Source organism: Solanum dulcamara, chromosome 6 (assembly GCF_947179165.1).
Source record: "Solanum dulcamara chromosome 6, daSolDulc1.2, whole genome shotgun sequence".
Classification (NCBI taxonomy): Eukaryota; Viridiplantae; Streptophyta; class Magnoliopsida; order Solanales; family Solanaceae; genus Solanum; species Solanum dulcamara.
This window is the reverse complement of record NC_077242.1, coordinates 39,479,885-39,498,469: the sequence shown is the minus strand read 5'-3', so window position 1 is coordinate 39,498,469 and position 18,585 is coordinate 39,479,885. Positions and strand designations below refer to the sequence as shown.

At 38.7% G+C, this 18,585-nt stretch overlaps 1 protein-coding gene and 1 long non-coding RNA gene across 2 annotated transcripts; both read left to right on the top strand.

The window, feature by feature from the left end:
- Positions 1-902: 902 nt before the first annotated feature.
- Positions 903-5,910, top strand: LOC129893521 (uncharacterized). The gene is made up of 3 exons (XR_008767509.1): positions 903-1,444; positions 3,163-4,389; positions 5,616-5,910. It is a non-coding gene; the product is annotated as an uncharacterized LOC129893521 (long non-coding RNA).
- A 2,586-nt stretch (positions 5,911-8,496) lies between these two features.
- LOC129892838 (uncharacterized) lies at positions 8,497-11,502 on the top strand. The gene is made up of 4 exons (XM_055968378.1): positions 8,497-8,608; positions 8,669-9,469; positions 10,337-10,576; positions 10,835-11,502. The coding sequence occupies exons 1-4, from the start codon at positions 8,497-8,499 to the stop codon at positions 11,500-11,502; spliced, it is 1,821 nt and encodes a 606-aa protein (XP_055824353.1).
- Positions 11,503-18,585: the final 7,083 nt, after the last annotated feature.

Here is an 18,585-nt window from a genome sequence, read left to right as displayed (position 1 = left end):
TCCAACCTTTTCATATTTCCTACACATGAATCTCGTTAAATAAGCCAACACATACACCACTACAGTTTCTAAAAATTCAATTCCAATTCCACCAAATTTAACTCCATAATACAACAATACCAACCGACACAAATAATTCATTTCCCTTTCCAAAGATCAGTAATTTTCTAACATCACAGCAGCCCACTATAACAATACCCAATTTCAAAAAAAATAAAATCCCAACACTCTAGGCACATATACGCATACTACAACATATTATAATATTATAATATTCTACACACCACTAACAATATATTATAATATTCTAAGTCCTAACCCATACCCAAACCAAAAATATTCACCTACAACTATGCCATCCCCATCCGACACCACCCCTACATAAGGCTGATCGGTACCGGAATCGGGCATTAGTGTAATTTTATTTTTATTTTTTAAAACAAATAATAATTAAATATTTAAAATAATATTTAAATATTTATTAATAACTCATTAAATATTAATTATAATTTATAAGTAGTAACTTAGTATAATATTATTACAAAAAGTTTGTCACTTTTTTATAAAACTTTTATTTTTTAATTTGAAACTTGTAAGTTGTAAGAATTATAATTTAAGTAAAGTTTAAAGTTTAAATTTAAAAAATAGGAGCTTTAAATTTAATTTTATGATTGAGGCATAGTCATCTCGTTTTGCAAGAAATAAGTTGAACTTAATTTGTTCCTTTCGTTTGGGCCCATATTTATTATAATTGAGTATCTTTTCAGAAGATATTTCATACTTTTTTTTATTATTTAATATTTTGAAACTTTTTAGTGGCCTTAAATTGGGGATTTTAGTGTCCCCATGAAATAATACAAACGGCTAGTGGAAATTTTTAAATAAAATATTTTTGACCATTAAAATCTATTTGTTGTCAGCCTTACCCCTAATCCCCTATTTTAAGAAAAGATCATACTCGTGCTGTCATCTTCATCTTCTTCTCCTTTTAATTTTCAGAAAATTCAATCATGACTTCGCTGCTCTCTCTCTTTTTTTCGTATGCCATCATTGATGATATTTTCTCCTAGCTGTAACTTTCGGTCAAAGACAAAAAAAAATGTTAAGATTTGTGAAAAAAAATTTCACCTTCTCCTTATTGGCCTCATAAATTCCTTTGATTTCAGTTTAAATTCAAATTTTTAAATTCGAATTTGCCTATAATAACAAGATTTTTCACCTCCCAAGGACAGAATACAGATCCCAGAGAAAAAAAATTGAAATCAAAGAATCCATTTTGAAACTCATTCAGAAAAAAATAGTAGTAATACTCTCTACTGCGAGGTTTGAATTTTCAAAAATAACTCTTTGTCTTTTATGTTTTGGCGTTGAATTCAAGTTCGGAAAGGAGTTCTGAGTTGGGAATCCTTGACAAAAAGTCCTTTAGTTTGATGCTCCGAAGAAGGTAACACTCATTCTTATCTCTTGTATCATTTTTCTTTTCAAATGATGCATGGTCTATTTTGACACTATCTGAGTAGTCATTTTTTAATTTTTGCACGGACTATTGGGTTGTTATAACTCTTGGTATATCCTAAATATGAACAGAGTGCTAGCTTGATCTTCAAAACTGATGAATGATGTGTTTAACTCGATCAATCTTAGGTTGGTTTGAGTCTGTTGCTTATCACAATGACCTTCGTACTTCTCTGTTAATTTCTACATAGCTCAATCACTAATTTTTATGAATATATAACTGCAATATATGTTGAAAAATTAATAGTTTAATCACTTTACATGATTAAGAAATCAAAATCAGGGTATGTTTTGCAATGACCATCTGTCTAGAATCATTAGTTTGTTTTCGTCGATGTTCTGATTTCTATTCTTCTTGTCGCTTAAAGTTAGACTTCCTAGATGTTTGATATCTGTCTTAGCTCTCCCTTATTTGCATGTTAAGTTACAAGAATCAACAGCTGCTCATGTTGTTAATGTGAACTCGAGTTGGAATCTGCCTGAAAAGAAAAATACATATTGTTGCTTTTAAGGTCTACCATCTGATTTCGTGGAATGTTTAGCTTAATTTGTGTTGCTCTCTGCTGCTAAGTGCCATTCATGTTTAAGTTGATGTGTTGCATCTTAGAAAGTCCATATGTTATCTCATTGTTTTGAAAGTAAGATTTTATTCAAAGTCTAAGGATTTTCGATTTTAAACTCTGTTTGCTCTGTCAAGTGTAACTAAGCTTTTGTCTAAAATTCATTTTTGAAGTATTAATGGATCATTTTTAAACTCTTAAGATGAGTTCTTCACCTATTGTGGGTTCAAATTTTCTTTTTCACTACTAGTTTCCTCTCTTATGTTGATCCTTTTATGGATGGTAGTGTTCTACTAACATGTTCAATTCTTGTGAAATGACGATACTATGTTCGCTGCTCCATTGACATTAATATAGGATTCTTCTTTTCTTTCTAAAATGACAATTTTCTCAGTTAAAAAATAGGATTAAAAGCATCTATCCTCTTCAGTTCTTTTTCCTGATTTTATCAAAGGATTGTTTGAATGTTATTTATTAAATGTTTACCAGTTTCAATTTATTCTCATTTTGAATAAATCTAGTCTTTACTTTGCTGTCTCATAGGTTATTTTAAGTTTCATATGCTAGATTTATGATGGTAAGGCTGCGTACAATAGACCCTTGTGGTGTCGGACCCTACGCATAGCAAGATCTTAAGTGCACCGGGCTGCCCTTTTATGCTAGACTTATGATCTATGTTATATTAAGTATGTGCTAGTTGTGGCTTTCTTTTATTAAAAAAAATATTTCCTTGTTAAAATAAAAGCACCATGAGGATCTTCGAGATCTGCTTTCTAAACTAATTAACTTAAAGGATCTCCCTTCACATATGATTAGTTCTAAGTTATGTGATATGTGTTTGTTATTTTTAGTTTTTGTAAAACCCGTCTAGAATAGGTCACTAATCTTAGCCCCCTTTTCTAGAAAGTTTATTAGTCATATGTCTTTGTTGTTCCTCTTCTTAAATCTAGCTAGTTGAATATTTATTGAATCTGTTTTGTACCTGCTTTATTTTGTTTTGAACATTAGATCCCAGTTTACTTATTATATTGTTAGTGTTGTCTTAAAAATAAGCGCAAAAGCCTTAAGTTTTGAGTATATGGTGTAGGTTGCGTGCAGCTCAAAAGCTTTCGAATAGTCTCGAAATGCTACCACGCTATCAAAAACAGAATCACAACATCGTTATAGTCGTTTAGGCACTGACTTTACAATTTTCGAAGACGGACTAATTTCAGGATCTAAAATGAGAAATATGGGACCTGCATCTAGAATTCCAAAATTGACCCCAAAAACTAGTCCAACTGTACCCTAATCTCAAAAATCTAATTGGAACATAGTCCGGGGTTGGAAAACAACACGAATCGATCATGCAACAAGTTCTCACATTTTCAAGCTAAGAGAAGTAGCAAGACAGCATCATTTCATTGTAATCTCTCCCAAAAGAAACCCCAACAACCCAAACCAAACATACTAAGTTGTTCCTTGCGGTAAAACTCACAAGTTAGCCTCAATAATTACTAAAAACGGAGCTACGATGATCAAGTTACAACCCTCCAAAAGTTTAAGAAAATTCCAATTCCTAAATAGCAAAGGCAGCAGCTAAAATAGATATTTACCTCACACGAAGCTCCTAAACAAGTTTGGGAGCTCACCAATTGATTCCCCACAAAATTTTCTTGAGTTTAGACCTTTGGATCACCAAATTTGATTGATAAATGAAGGAGTGGTGATACAAAGGTCTAGACTCTAGAGAATTTTGTGGGGAATCCATTGGTGAGCTCTGAAACTTGTATAGGAGTTCGTGTGAGGTAAATTTCTACTTTAGCTGTTGCCTTTGCTATTTAGGAATTGGATTTTTCTTAAACTTTTGGAGGGTTGTAACTTGATCATCGTAGCTCCGTTTTTAGTAATTATTGAGGCTAACTTGTGACTTTCTGCAAGGAACATCGTAGTATGTTTGCTTTGGGTTGTGGATTTTTTTTTGAGAGAGATTACTTCGGAATGATGTTGCCTTGCTAGTTCTCATAATTAGAAAATGTGAGAATTTGTTGCATGATTGATTCGTGTCTTTTTCCAACCTCGGACTATGTTCCAAATTGATTGTTGAGCTTGGGGTGCGGTTTTGGACTAGTTTTTGGGTCAATTTAAGACACGGGTCCCACATTTTTCATTTTAGACTCAAAATTGGTCCATCTCCAAAAATTGTAAAGTTAGTGTTTAAATGACTATAACGATGTTGTGATTCTATTTTTGACAGCGTGATAGTGTTTCGAGGCCATTCAGAAGGAAAAAGGCTTCGGCATAGTGATTTAGAGCACACGTGTTCAGCCTACAGGTAGGCGATGACTTTCCTTTCTTTAGATTGAGATGAAATATGTGAACTCATGTTAAAATAGATGGAATTTGGGTTGCGTAGCTTATTTTTATATCTTAGGTGTTAGAGATCACGTTTTAGGCTTTCATTGGGCTTTTTGGATAATTGAAAGCATATGATTCTTTCTGTTATTTGTTAGTATTGTAAGAGGAGTTTCGCAATTATGATGTTGATATTGTGAAGCATGTTGGCCTTAGCATAGGCTGTAAACTTGCTTTAGATGCCCCAATGTCGCTCCGACGGGCTTAGATCCTTGTAGAATGGTGTAGCAAGCTAGTGTCTGGTAGTTGGGTCTTAGCTAGGTGGTAACCTTGCTCGTATGAATATTCTTATACATAACTCGAAATAATGGTGACTTTTGAGATGCGTTGGCGATACTAGACCTTGTGATTTATTGGTTTCAGCTCCGGTTCAAGCTTTGGTGATATATCTGTTGATTCATTCGGGAGGTAATTCTCGGTAATGATTAACACCTAGTTGGAAATAAAAATGATCGGCACCCTCACATAAAATTATTTGTGAGCATCCAGGCACCCAGTCCCGACCTCCATTCTAAAATCCCATCGGGGAGTATCTGGTACCTATCCCCGGCCTCTGCCAATTTACCAGTATGGAAAGCATCCAGGTACCCAGCCCAACCTCAATCGTACCTATATATTATGGTGAGCATCCGAGTACCCATCCCTGGCCACGACCATACCGATGTAATATGGTGAGCATCTGGGTACCCAGCCCCGGCCTTGACCACATTGAACATTTGGGCCAGCATCTGGTCCCAGTCCCAGCCTCGATCCTTAGAGCATTCCTAGTTTATCAGTTCGTGGATATTCTTGATTAGGAAATGGCGTGGTTCTTCGATTCCTAGCATTGCAGATACTTGGTTCCTAGCCTTGGTAGTTGTAGATATTCTGTGTACCCGACGGGCTTATGGGCGTTCGTCTGGGTTTTTATATAAACTTGCGCATAAGTGTCCTGACTAGGCTTTTGGGGGCCTAATCAGGTTTAGCTAGTTGTATTTCTCTTAGATGGTACCTTCTCTACTTTAGACATTTCTTATGACTCTTCTTTATGCTTATTCCTCTTTTTATATTATTTTTACATTTCCTGCTTAGTCGGCCTATGATGCCTACTAGGTAGCAGTTGTCTTGGTACTCATACTACACTCTATATCTACATTTTTGATGCAGGACTGAGCACCATCTACCGTCACAGATAGATTGAGCCTGTTGTAGTTAGTTTTGGAGACCAGGGTGAGCACTTGACATTATGGGATCATTTCTGTCTCCTTCAGTATGGATGACCCGTCTTTTGGCTTTTTGAGACTGGCTTGTTGTTGTATATACTTTTGGTCCAATTTTGGGACTTGTACTTGTCTTTTATTTATAGTAGCTCTGTACTTGTAACCTTTATGTTCTGGGAGGGATCCTTAATTGTATTTATCATGTTTGGTTTGCTTCCTCTTATTTAGTCTATTTATTTTAGAATTTTCCATTCTTGATTAGTTCCTGCCTTCAAACCCATTACCTGAAGTTTTGGACTTATGGGTTTGCTTACCTACTGGTTGTGTATAGTAGGTGTCATCATGGCGTATGGCAGCCACACACAGTCAAGTAAATAAATAAGTATATCTCGTCTTAAAAATAATCCCTCGACCGGCAAGGCCCTTTTTAATAGCTCTATAAAGAAAATAACTATTCCCAATAGTTTATATAAAGCAATAACATCTAATCACACAAGCATATTTGGGTCTTTGAAGTCACCATGATATCTTAGAAAGCATAAACGTTATGTGGGCTGTCAAAACTACCATGATCTCTATACACAGGTTGAAAATAGATACACATCTAAATAATGTATCAAACAACTGACAAAGTACAACCAAACAACACCCAATGCCAACATGGCCAATAATGTAGATATACAACCTAAAACACTAGTCTGCAAACCTCTATGAATACAATACTTGGATGGGATAGGGCCCCAACCTACCCAAAATATATAAACAAAAATAAACAAACTTCTGAGACTCTGGCAACCCCAGAAGAAAAGAGTCAACCAATCAGCTGGATAGGTGGCTATGTTACTCGAAAGATCTATCTGGTTGTTGCTCAGTCCCTATAGGCATGACTATAGTGCTCCTAGGAAATGGGCGTCAGTACGAGGTGATGTACCGAGTATGTAAGCAACTAAAACATGAAACTAAAGTATGAGTATTGAACAAAAAGGAAAGAACTGAAACACAAGTATAATACCTTACCTCCATATAGTAAGGTAATACAAGAACATAACAAGTAATAAACTGATCTAGCCACCATAAGCCCGGTAGGTAGAAATAGCACACAATTCGAATGGTTTATCTTGAAAATAAAATTTCTGAGGATTGGCCTCTAGCTAGCTAATTTATCGAGTAAGTTAGTAAGTGATTGAGGGCTACCTCTGCCTATACTATAAGTTCTAACTAGTGCAAACAATCACTAAATATCCATATTATCCCCCTTACATGTGTCCCAATGATAATCTTATTTGATTTATCTAAATGAACATGTTCTATGAATCAATGAAGATCTGAGGCTCTGTGGTGCAATACATATATTGTTTCCTATAAGTACAGCCTGTCCGTCCCATAGGTACAGTCTACCCGGCCCTAAGCTCAGTCTACCTGGCTCATAGCCTTGGTCTACCCGATCCGTCGGCTTGATATAACACTCTATCTATATTCTTGAGAACCCTGCAGTGTCATCGTCTGTTGAGGCCAAAACAAGCTCATAGGTGGCATCTATACAATAAAACATCACAATAATAACAAATAATCATAAATGATAAGAACACAATCATAACATGCTTTTCTATGCCACTAGGCAAGGAGTAGAGTGTTGATGATAAACATTAATCATATGGTGGTAGCCAACTCAATTGGGTAAGGCTACAAGCCATATAAAATCGATAAATAGGCCATGACAATCTTAGGCCATCAAGATCATTCCAAAAGATAAATAATAGCCTTAACATACCTTTCAACATAAGTCTAAAAGGTGCCTCTATTGTATTATTATTTAATCCATCGCTTTCTCACTCTAACATCTTTCTAAGCCAAACACTCTCTAGAAAGGGCAATCTAGTCCTAAAACGAAAATGCCGGTGGATCCACCACCGGACGTCGGAAAATTTCAAAAGGAAGACAGGATAAAAGATCTTGTTGATACGAATCTAATGCAAGTTACTACATTCCAAAATTCCAACTGCAGCTCATCCAATTTACAAAATCCTAAAGCGATGGATGTTCATATTACTGAGGAAGAACTGCAGCGTGCCCAAAAAATCATTCTTTTGCATAATTCAGGATTGATTCGATTACAAAGGAATGCAGAATCGAATTCAGCAACACAAGGTCCAGATGTGGTCCAAAAATCTCAAAATTTCATTGCACCTTTTGACAGCACTCAGCAAAAGATTTCTCCAAGCAGCGCCGCACACACGCAGGAACTGCGCCTTCAAATTCGAGTAGATTCCGGCAACGATCGTGTTGGCGCAGTAGCAGGGGATTGCTCTCCATGCCAATATGAATCATTGGGTATAAGTTTCGCCGGAGGAACCATCGCCGGCAAACAAAGTGATGGCGGCGCCGGAGCTCCGGTGACTCAAATAGAACAAGATGAATGCCAATATGTTCTAAAAGATGCCGCGCATCTTCCCACCCATGAGCGCCATCTCAGTTCCTCACAAAAAGCTTCAAATATCTCCAGGAACACTGACAGTAGAGTTCTCGCCGGAGCTCCGACGACTTTTCCAGCACAACACCAACACCAAAAGGACCACAATGTAGGTGCGCATCATCCGATCCAGGTAGGAAACTTCGAATCTTCCCCAAATTGCTCAATTTCAAAAAGTCGTCAACACTACTATGGCAATGCCGGAGCTCCGGCGAACTAATTGACTGGAGACCAATATCAAAAGATTCAAGAGAATGATATGCAACTTCCAAGCTATAGGGAAAGCCTCGAATCATCCCCAATGAGTTCAAATTTAAAAAGTCGCCATGACACCAAACAAGTTGAACAACACAGTGAAATGGCTGATCAAGTGGTGGCTGTGGATTTTACTCATGAACAACATCAGCAGGAAAGGGAAGGAATTTATGTATTGAATAATATTGAGGAGTACACTCAAGTGCCAAAAGAAAGTTCAATGGTTAATTACACTGATTAGCAATGCAACAGTAACTTACCAAATGCAACTCCAGGTAAGTCTTCTAAACATGTCAATCAACAAACATTAGATGATGCTGATCATAGTCATAATGTGACTCAAATGCATAAGGTCATTGTCGATCAAAATGAAACCAGTTTAACTGATAATGCTCTGAAAAATAAGGCTCCTAATGTTCTGAAAAATAAGTATCTGGCTGTGTCCAAGAACCTGCAAAGTGGTACTGCCACTGTTGTTGATAATTTTGTGCAAAGGATAGATGGTAATACTATGAATTGTGAAGGCAATATGTTGAAAGCCATGGGAGCTCAGTTGCATCCTACTGCAAATGAGCACCATGGTACTGCTGCTACTAACCTTATGCAGGTTCCAGTTCATCTTGTTGATCCTGATGATCTTGTAGATAAGCACAATGAGCAGGGAAACACATCCAATGGACATGTGTATACAAACAAACATTCTGCACAAGTGTCTAAGGATCCCAATGTGAACCAGCAAAATGTCCAAAGACCTTATATCCCTAATAACAACCCCATGAGAGTGTCAAACAACTTTGAAAGGCATAACTCCAATAATACAGCTGCTGCTAACATTAGAAACAAGCCTAGCCACACCAATCCTAACCAGACTATCACTCAAAATAAGCCTCCTAGTACTAATTTACCCACCCCTCCTAACCCTGTCATCCCTCACACTTTAGCTACCAAGTTGAGAGCTCAAGAGGCTATGAAAGCTGATGATATTGATATTACCCCTCCTAAAATCACAACAAAACAAGGATATCCTGCTGTGGTATTTACAAAAGAAGATTTCATGGTGAATCTAGCCTCTGACTGTAAATATACTCTAGTAGGTAAATTTACCAACACCATGCCAAAAATGGAAATCATCAGAAAGGAATTCATCCTACAAACTGAACTTAAAGGAGGAGTGAAACTTACTCACTTTAATGCTAGACACCTTTACATAGACTTGGACAATGAGTATGATCACTCTACTGTATGGTCCAAAGGAAAAATGTATATAAATGGGCAGCTTATGAGACTCCAACTATGGACTCCCACTTTCAAGCCAGAAGAAGAAACCCCTCTAGTTCCCATATGGGCTATATTACCAGAACTACCTTGGCACTGCTATAGACTTAAAGTAGTAACCCCTTTACTGTCTCCAATTGGAAATGTCTTGTTCTTGGACTTGGCCACTTACAAGAAAACAAGGGGTAGTGTAGCCAAAGTCAAAATCCAAATTGATCTAACCAAACAAAGACCCCAACACATTTGGATGGGCTTTGATGAAGATGAAAATAGAGATGGCAGGTGGCAATCCATTCAATATGAGGGAGTGCCAGACTACTGTACTTACTGCAAACATCAAGGTCACACCATACATGCTTGTACTGTTAAAAGAAGAGATGATGACAATAAGAAAAAGAATGAGCAAGAAGAGGAGGCCAGAAACACAGACAAAACCATCACTGATAAGAGAAATGCCCTGCACCATGCTACTGATCAGCACAAGCAAACACAGCACCAGGAAGACCAACACATTAAGGAACAACAAAACACTAACAGGGCTGAAGCTGAAAAAAGAAATCAAGAGCATGCAGAATGGCAAACTCAAAGGAGAAGAGGCAAGAAAGATATTTAGCACAACCAAGGTATCAGAACCACAGGAGCTCAAGCTAAAGGCAAATATGTTCCAGTACATCAGAATAATAATGGCCTAGGTAAGATTCTTACTTCTAATGTTACTTCTAACAATTATGCTGATCTTGTTCCACAAGATCAGCCCACTAACCATGTCCAGCAGAACCATGGACAACACCACCAACAACATACACAACAACATAAAACACAAGGCTTCATGTTACTTGGGGAAAGTTCTGTACCTCTCCAACATAACACTAACAGCAACCATCAAAGGAAAAATCAGCAGCAAGCAGGTATGTTTCTAAATTCTAAATCTAATACTAGTAATATCCCAACTTGTAATGTTGACTCTGGAGTCCAGAGGCAACCCCCCTCTCCCCACATTACATTGGATCCCAATCCCCATAACCCCATGCAGTAGGTAATACAGGAAAATGGAGCAAGTAAATCTGTAGACAAAGTCCCAGGTATTGACTTGATGCTCCCACAACCCCATGGCTCCCCCAATAATTTAAATGTATTAAACAATTTTATTGTGCTGGCTGAAAAAGTCTGTGGGGTTGAGGAAGGGGGAATACAGGAGAGAACTACTAATCTGCAGGAAGGGGCTACTAGAGGGAGGGAATCTCTATTGGTTGACCATAGAAAAGACTATAGACCCCCTGCAACCACTCCTCAGAATGCTAGCAATTTAAGAATACAAGAACAACAATTTGATTCCCAAGAAGAAGATGAGCTCAGAAGCAACAATCTCAATGATACAGTTCAGGGTAATGTGACTAATATTCAGGTCAACAAAGGTCAGAGGCAACAAACTGAGGTACTGGTTACTGAACAAAATATGGGAGAGGACCAAACTCCTAATATCAGTATAACAAATCACAGTACAGATGCGCATATCCTCAATAACAAATCCACCTTATCTCTTAGCAAGAAGAAAAGGGATGCTATTAAAAAGAAGCTTATCAAGGAGATGCAAGCGGGGCAACCAAGTGGGAACTATGTTCTGGTTCTAGAACAATCAGGTATTCATGTGACCCCTCTGCAAACAGAAGATACATCCAATGAAATTCAGGCCACACCTCTCCAAATTCATGATTTATCCAATGAGAGGCAGGTGCTTAGTAAAGAAGACAGTTCAGAAGACTTGTCTGATGAATATAGGGTCACTCATTCTGAAGATGAGAAAGATCCTGACCAGTGGGAGGATGAACAATAGGAAAACCAACAGGAGGCATTCAGATCCACTATGACAGCCTTACTACAGAAGGAAAATCAGCAAGAAAAGGAGAAGAATGAGCCACCATCCAAAAGTAAGCAGGAAAGGAAGAAGAGCAAACAAAGTTTCATCAGCAGTTCAGATAATGTTGCTTTCAAAAGCAACATCAACACAAGGTCTAAATCCCACAAATTATGATGATTAGTACACTTTGCTGGAATGCAAGGAGTATTGATACTCAAGGTGCCTTAGACAGACTACAAAGGTTGAAAGACTACCACAAGCTCTCTATGATTGCAATACTGGAACCTTTCTCCAACATATCACAACTCCACTCCTACAGAATTCAGCTAGGTATGGATAATTCCATGTCCAACACCAACAGCAAAATATGGTTATTTTGGAATAAAGACTGTGTGTGCAATCTTGTGGATTAGGATGAACAGCAGCTTACCTGTAAGATCAGTCATGCAGCTTGGCCTAAACAATATCTCACAACCTTTGTATATACCAAATGCAAAGACTACATGAGAAGAGATCTATGGGACAAGATGCTGCAATTCTCTGATAGAGAAGAACCTTGGTGCACCATTGGAGATTTCAATGTAATTACTCATGTTGAAGAGAAGATGGGGGGCCAACCTTACAATATGAACAAGAGCTTTGAGTTCATTAGTGTCATAGAAGCCTATGGACTCACTGATCTTGGTTTTCATGGACAATAATTCACATGGTGCAACAAGAGAGATGCAGATGCCAGAATATGGAAGAGACTTGACAGGGCCATGGTCAATGATGCTTGGTTGGAGGCCATGCCTGTGAGCACTCTTAATCACCTGGCCTCCACAGGTTCTAATCACTATCCTTTCCTTTTGGAATGTACTGAAAGACAAAGTCCTACTATCAAATATTTCAAGTTCTTACACTGTTGGGCTGAAAATGAAAACTTCATTGATACTGTAAGATCTTGCTGGGAAAGACCTGTGGATGGAAATCCAATGAGGACTTTCCATCAAAAACTGAAAAGAGTTTCTAATACCCTTAGCCACTGGTCTAGAAAGCAATATGGTGATATATTTGCTTCAGTTAAACAATTTGAGGAACAGGTTATACAAGCTGAAGAGAATATCATCAATGACAATTCTGAAGATAATAGAGCCAAGTTGAATCAGATAAATGCCCAGTATATTAGATATTTGAAGATAGAGCAGTCCATCTTGAAACAAAAAACTCAATTGCATTGGTTCAAAGATGGAGATGCCAATACCAATTACTTCCATGCCATCATCAGAGGGAGAAGAAGAAGGTTGTTCATCCATCAAATCAGTGATGAACAAGGAAACTCTATCCAGGGTGATGACAATATTGCAAGTGCAGCCTGTGCACACTTTGAGAAACTTTTTACTGCTGAGGAGAAATAAATCAATGAAGATGTGATTAAATGCATCCCAAGGATAGTTACTGATCAGCAAAATGAATTATTACATTCCATACCTACAAAAGAGGAGCTAAAGGAGGTAGTATTTTCTATGAGTCCTACTTCTGCTGCAGGGCCAGATGGCATTAGTGGTAAGTTCTTTCACTCATGCTGGGATATCATTTGTGATGATCTGCTGAAGCTGGTGCAGCACTTCTTCAATGGTCACTGTATTCCCAGGTACATATCACATGCTTGTTTGGTTCTACTTCCTAAAACTGAACACCCCAACAAACTGTCAGAGTACAGGCCCATCTCCCTCAGCAACTTCACTAGCAAGATCATATCCAAGCTCCTCTATCTCAGACTTGCTCCCATTCTACCTCAGCTCATTTCTGATAATCAGTCAAGATTTGTTAAAGGTAGAAGCATCTCAGAAAATATAATGCTGGCTTAGGAGATTATTCACAACATTAAGAGGCCCATAGTTAGGGACAATGTAGTGATTAAGCTGGATATGGCTAAGGCATATGACAGGGTCTCTTGGTCCTTCACTTGTATGGTCATGAGAAGGATGGGATTTGGAGAAGTCTTTATTGATATGGTATGGAGGATCATGTCTAACAACTGGTATTCAGTCATCATCAATGGGGTAAGACATGGTTTTTTTCATTCAACAAGAGGTCTCAAGCAAGGAGATCCCTTATCACCTGCCTTATTCATTATAGGAGCAGAAGTGTTATCCAGGATGCTGAATAATCTTAACCAACACTACCTATATACTGGATTCCATATGGATAGAAAGGGTCCACAAGTGAACCACTTGAGCTTTGCAGATGATGTGATCATCTTCACTGCTACAAACAACTTTTCCATGACTCTTATTACCAAGACTTTGAAGGTTTATGAAACAACTTCAGGCCAGCTAATCAACAAGGACAAGAGCCAGTTCATGCTTCCTCTTAATACCAATCCTGATATTATTGATAGGATAGGCAGGATCACAGGCTTTAAGTGCACACATGGTCCCATTACTTACCTGAGCTATCCACTTTACATTGGACGACAGAGAATCATATACTATACAGGTATGGTGTCCAAAGTTCTAAGCAAAATTAGAGGCTGGCAGAATAAAATACTGAGCTTTGGAGGCAGAGCAACTTTGGTGAAATCAGTGCTGCAATCTTTACCAATCCACTTGTTGTCTGCGATCAGACCTACTGCTACAACTATCAATCAGATTAAAAGCCTCATAGCTAACTTTTTCTAGGGGTGAGACAAAGAGAAGAAGAAATATCATTGGGCATCATGGGAGACTCTCAGCTATCCTATGGAGGAAGGGGGTATTGGCATGAAAAATATACAAGATGTGTGCTTAGCCTTACAGTACAAACAATGGTGGACTTTCAGATCCAAGAAGACACTATGGGGAGAGTTTCTGAAGGCTAAGTACTGCCAAAGAGCTAATCCTGTTATAAAAAAATGGAACAAAGGTCAGTCTATTATGTGGAAGCACATGATGGCTAATAAAAGTGATATTGAGCCGCATATACACTGGCACATCAACTCTGGTACATGCAGCTTCTGGTGGGATGATTGGCTGGGTATTGGCCCCCTAGCTTATCATAACAACCATCTACCTAGACTCAATAATAGTAGAGTATCTGATTACATGGAAAATAGGGAGTGGAATGTGCAGAAAATTAGAAAATATGCCCCTCCTCAACTGGTGCAGCAGATACTAAGTACTGAGGTAGACCATCATTCTAACACAGCTGATCAAGCTTGCTGGAAGTTGACTTCACATGGTAACTTCACTTCTAAATCAGCTTGGGAAATAGTTAGGAAGAAAAGAGCCAAGACCCTGATTGATAGATGCACTTGGCACGCTAACATTCCCTTCAAAGTATCTTTCTTACTATAGAGAGCTGTGAGACAGAAACTCCCTACTAATGATAAACTTGTCCAGTTTGGAGCAGCACTAGCAGCATGTTCTTGTTGTTACAGACCAGGATTGGACAATGTAGATCACATATTTGCTTCTGGAAATTTTGCCAAGCATATTTGGCAACAATTCTCTAGCTCATGGGGGATAATACAAGGGACCTGCTCACTGAAAAGCATACTGATGAAGTGGTGGACTGCCAAGTCCAGTAATGAGGCTCAGAAGCTCATGTTGCAGGCCACTCCTATCTTTGTATGTTGGCATTTATGGAAGAATAGATGTGCAAGTAAGTATGGAGGAAAGAAATCTAGTACTACTAGAGTTAAATTCTCCATAGTCAAGGACCTTTACATGCTGATACACACTGCTTTCCCCTACATTAAGTGGCCACAGAGCTGGAAGGAACTGGTTCCTATGCTACAACAGTGTCAACAAGACATGAGAGTGACCAAAGTTATGTGGATCAGACCTCCATCTTCCATTGTGAAATTGAATACTGATGGGAGTGCATTAGACAACCCTGGGAAAATTGGAGTAGGGGGAATATTAAGAGACCACAATGGTAACTTAATATATGCCTTTGTAACTCCATTGGGAATGGGTACTAATAACCATGCAGAGGTGCAGGCAGCAACTATTGGCCTCACTTGGTGTCTTCAACATGGACATAATAGAGTGATATTGGAAGTTGACTCTGAATTATTGACTAAGTGGCTGAAACAAGACCTTAAGCCACCTTGGAGCATTCACAGATATGTTACAAAGTTACAATCCCAGGTCCAACAATTGGAATTTTTTCAGTGCAAACATATATTCAGAGAAGCAAACCATCCTGCAGATACCTTATCAAAATGCAGCCACATGTTCAATGATACACAACACTTCTACAACCTCCAGCAGCTACCACAGGAAACAAAAGGTTACATCAAGATGGACAAGCTAGGAATGGCAAGTTTCAGAAGGAAAACTCTGAAAAGAATTAAACTATCCTCTTGACTGATCTCATTCCTAATGTATAATAGACTATTTACCTGTATTTTGTTTTACTTCTTCATATTCCACCTAGTTATTTCCTATTGTAAGGGGAGAGTCTCCCTTGTTTATTGCTTCAGTAGAAATAATACCACAATGCTAGAAGTAAAAGATAGAGTAGGAGTGCCTACTACACATCTGCACCCTCCAAGAACAAGAACTTCCACCTATCACAACACTCAAGAGCATACATCAACAACAACCCAGACCAGCAACACAACATCACACACATGGATCCACACTCAACAGCCATCAAAAATGAAGTTTAAGTTCCAATTCTGTTTACTATTGGGTTTCTCATTGTCCAGGTATCATGAAACTTTGAGCCATGTGGTGGTGTTGCAGCAGCTGAGCAACAACACATGGAGCAACTACAGTATATCAACAGCAGGTGGAGGCTCATTCAACTCTAGGAGTTCCTTTCTTGTTGGTTTTAATTTTGCAGGAACAATGTTTAAGGACCAACAACCCACCATAGACCTGCATCAACTCAATAACATCAATATCAATTGCAAAAGCTCCATTACATCAGCAGAAGTGAATGCCACTAATCATCATCAGCAGCAACCTAACATCAACAACAGAAGTCAGAGGAAACCACCAACACTCAACAAATACATCATGCAACACCAAAAGAACTCCAAATTAGGCAAGATTACAGCAAATACACCTCTTGTAGAGCCTAAGAAGTTTCAACTCAAATGGATAAATAGAGATGTTAGTCGAGCGACCTTGAAAAAGTTGGCCGACTTAAGTCTCATGATGGAGCAAGTATCAATTTGGAACTTCCAACTTGTGGAAAAGGCCTCCAAAAGTTGTAGGACAACAGAAAATACAGTAATTGCAAAGTCCACAAAGTTTCAACCCCAACGAACAATCAAAGACGTTAGTCGAGTGACCTTGAAAAAGTTAGCCGATTTAAGGTTTGTGCATGTTTGTTGTTGGTCTTGCAGGCTTAGTTCTATGCATTTGCAGATAGCTGGAGGTACACTAAAACATGGAACACTTGGAAACATGTTCACAAGCTACAACACACAACAACTCCAACAACATGCAGCATACAAGGAGAAACTACATGCCCACAATGGACATTCAAAACTACAGCACAGTTTTAGCTGTGCAGAAGTCCTGGAGGTACTTTTCCTATGGTTGTTTTACTTATGCAGGTACAATACACAATTGAAATCTCCAAGAACAAGGTCTATAGCAGGGCATGCTAGGACCTCTCTCCAGCCTCCCATTCAAGCCAACTTCTTCCCTGCAACATCTATAACTAAGCTACAGCAGGGAATGAAGTGCAGGGTGAGTTGCACCATGTGGACCTATCCAAAGGCCTCCAAACTTTGCAGGATGGCAGAAAATAATATAGGGATAAGTCCCAAGAAGTTTCAGCACAAACGGACAAATAGAGATGTTAGGTGAGCGACCTTGAAAAAGTCAGTTGCCTTAGGCCTAAAGAGGGTGCCTTTTTTCCAACTTGTGCAAAAAATCACCAAATCTTGCAGAACTAAAGAAAGGGCTGTTTGTGCATATCTCAAGAAGTTTCAACTCAATCGGATAATTGGAGACGTTAGTCGAGCGACGAAAATCCTAACAGACTCCAAAGCACTCCTGGAGGTCCTTTCCTTGTTGCTAGCTGGTGCAAGTTCTTTCTTGCCTTTGGTTGTTTGTTGTATTTTTGTAGGTTGCTGGATTGATTCATCAACATGCACTAATAACAACTACATAGAAGACACCACAGATACAACCATCAACTCCAAGACCCCTGTCTGTCTGGTTGGCTTTTTGTTTTTCCGTTATGTTTTTTGTGCAGGTACAACAACTGATGGGAAACCTTGGCAGATGAAAAGCATCAACAGAGAGACAACAACCTTCCAAGATAAGACCTCACCAACACAGCATCCCTACACCCATACATATTCCATTCCTGCAACACCTGCAGTAGATCCACTGCTTCCCAAAACTCTTGAACCCCCTTGCTCCTTTAATTGTTATGTGCAGGCACATAAGATACCCTCAAAGGAGCTGCTCAATCCTTCTTTGGAGACAACAAGAAGCTGCCTACAGGTTTGCAACAACCCCCACAACTATCACACTTGTTTGTTTCTTTGTTTGCTTGTTTGTGCAGGTAAACAAAGTCACAAACAAAGGGACATAACAGCCACAATTGCAAGGGCCTCACCTACTACCACCAACTCTCCATGCATACATGTTGTATACCTTCAACACCTGCAGCAACCTCCTTTCATCCAAGTATTTTGGAACTCCTTGACTGTTTTCATTGATGAGAAGACAAGAAGATGGAGCACCAACAGACACAATGCTGAGTATACAACCTCCACCTGGAACTCTTGGCTTGCTTACTTGCTGATGTGCAGGCATATCAAACAGCAACAATGGACCCTTCCAAAGTGCAAGGCACCTTCAGACATACATTTAAGTCAGGAATTCACCCTTGGAACTCTTTCTTGGTATAATTGTGGATGTGCAGGTACATCCCTGATCAGTCGACAACACTGGAACCACCCAACCAGCTGTTCAAGTCAGGGCTGCACCACATACAAAATGCATGTTACACATACTCTGTCCCTCAGCTTCCTTAACTATAACGCCAAGAAAGCTGGCTGGTATGGCTCCATTTATTTCCTATCATTTCACCCCCCTTAGCTGCTATTGTTGTTGCTGCATA

Bases quoted from the DNA above. Each gene is read 5' to 3' on its own strand.
- LOC129892838 (XM_055968378.1), top strand. From the start codon at position 8,497: ATGGCTGATCAAGTGGTGGCTGTGGATTTTACTCATGAACAACATCAG. The intron at 8,609-8,668 runs GTTCAATGGTTA...ATGCAACTCCAG, and splicing joins CACTCAAGTGCCAAAAGAAA to GTAAGTCTTCTAAACATGTC. The intron at 9,470-10,336 runs GTAAATATACTC...AATATGTTCCAG, and splicing joins GGTGAATCTAGCCTCTGACT to TACATCAGAATAATAATGGC.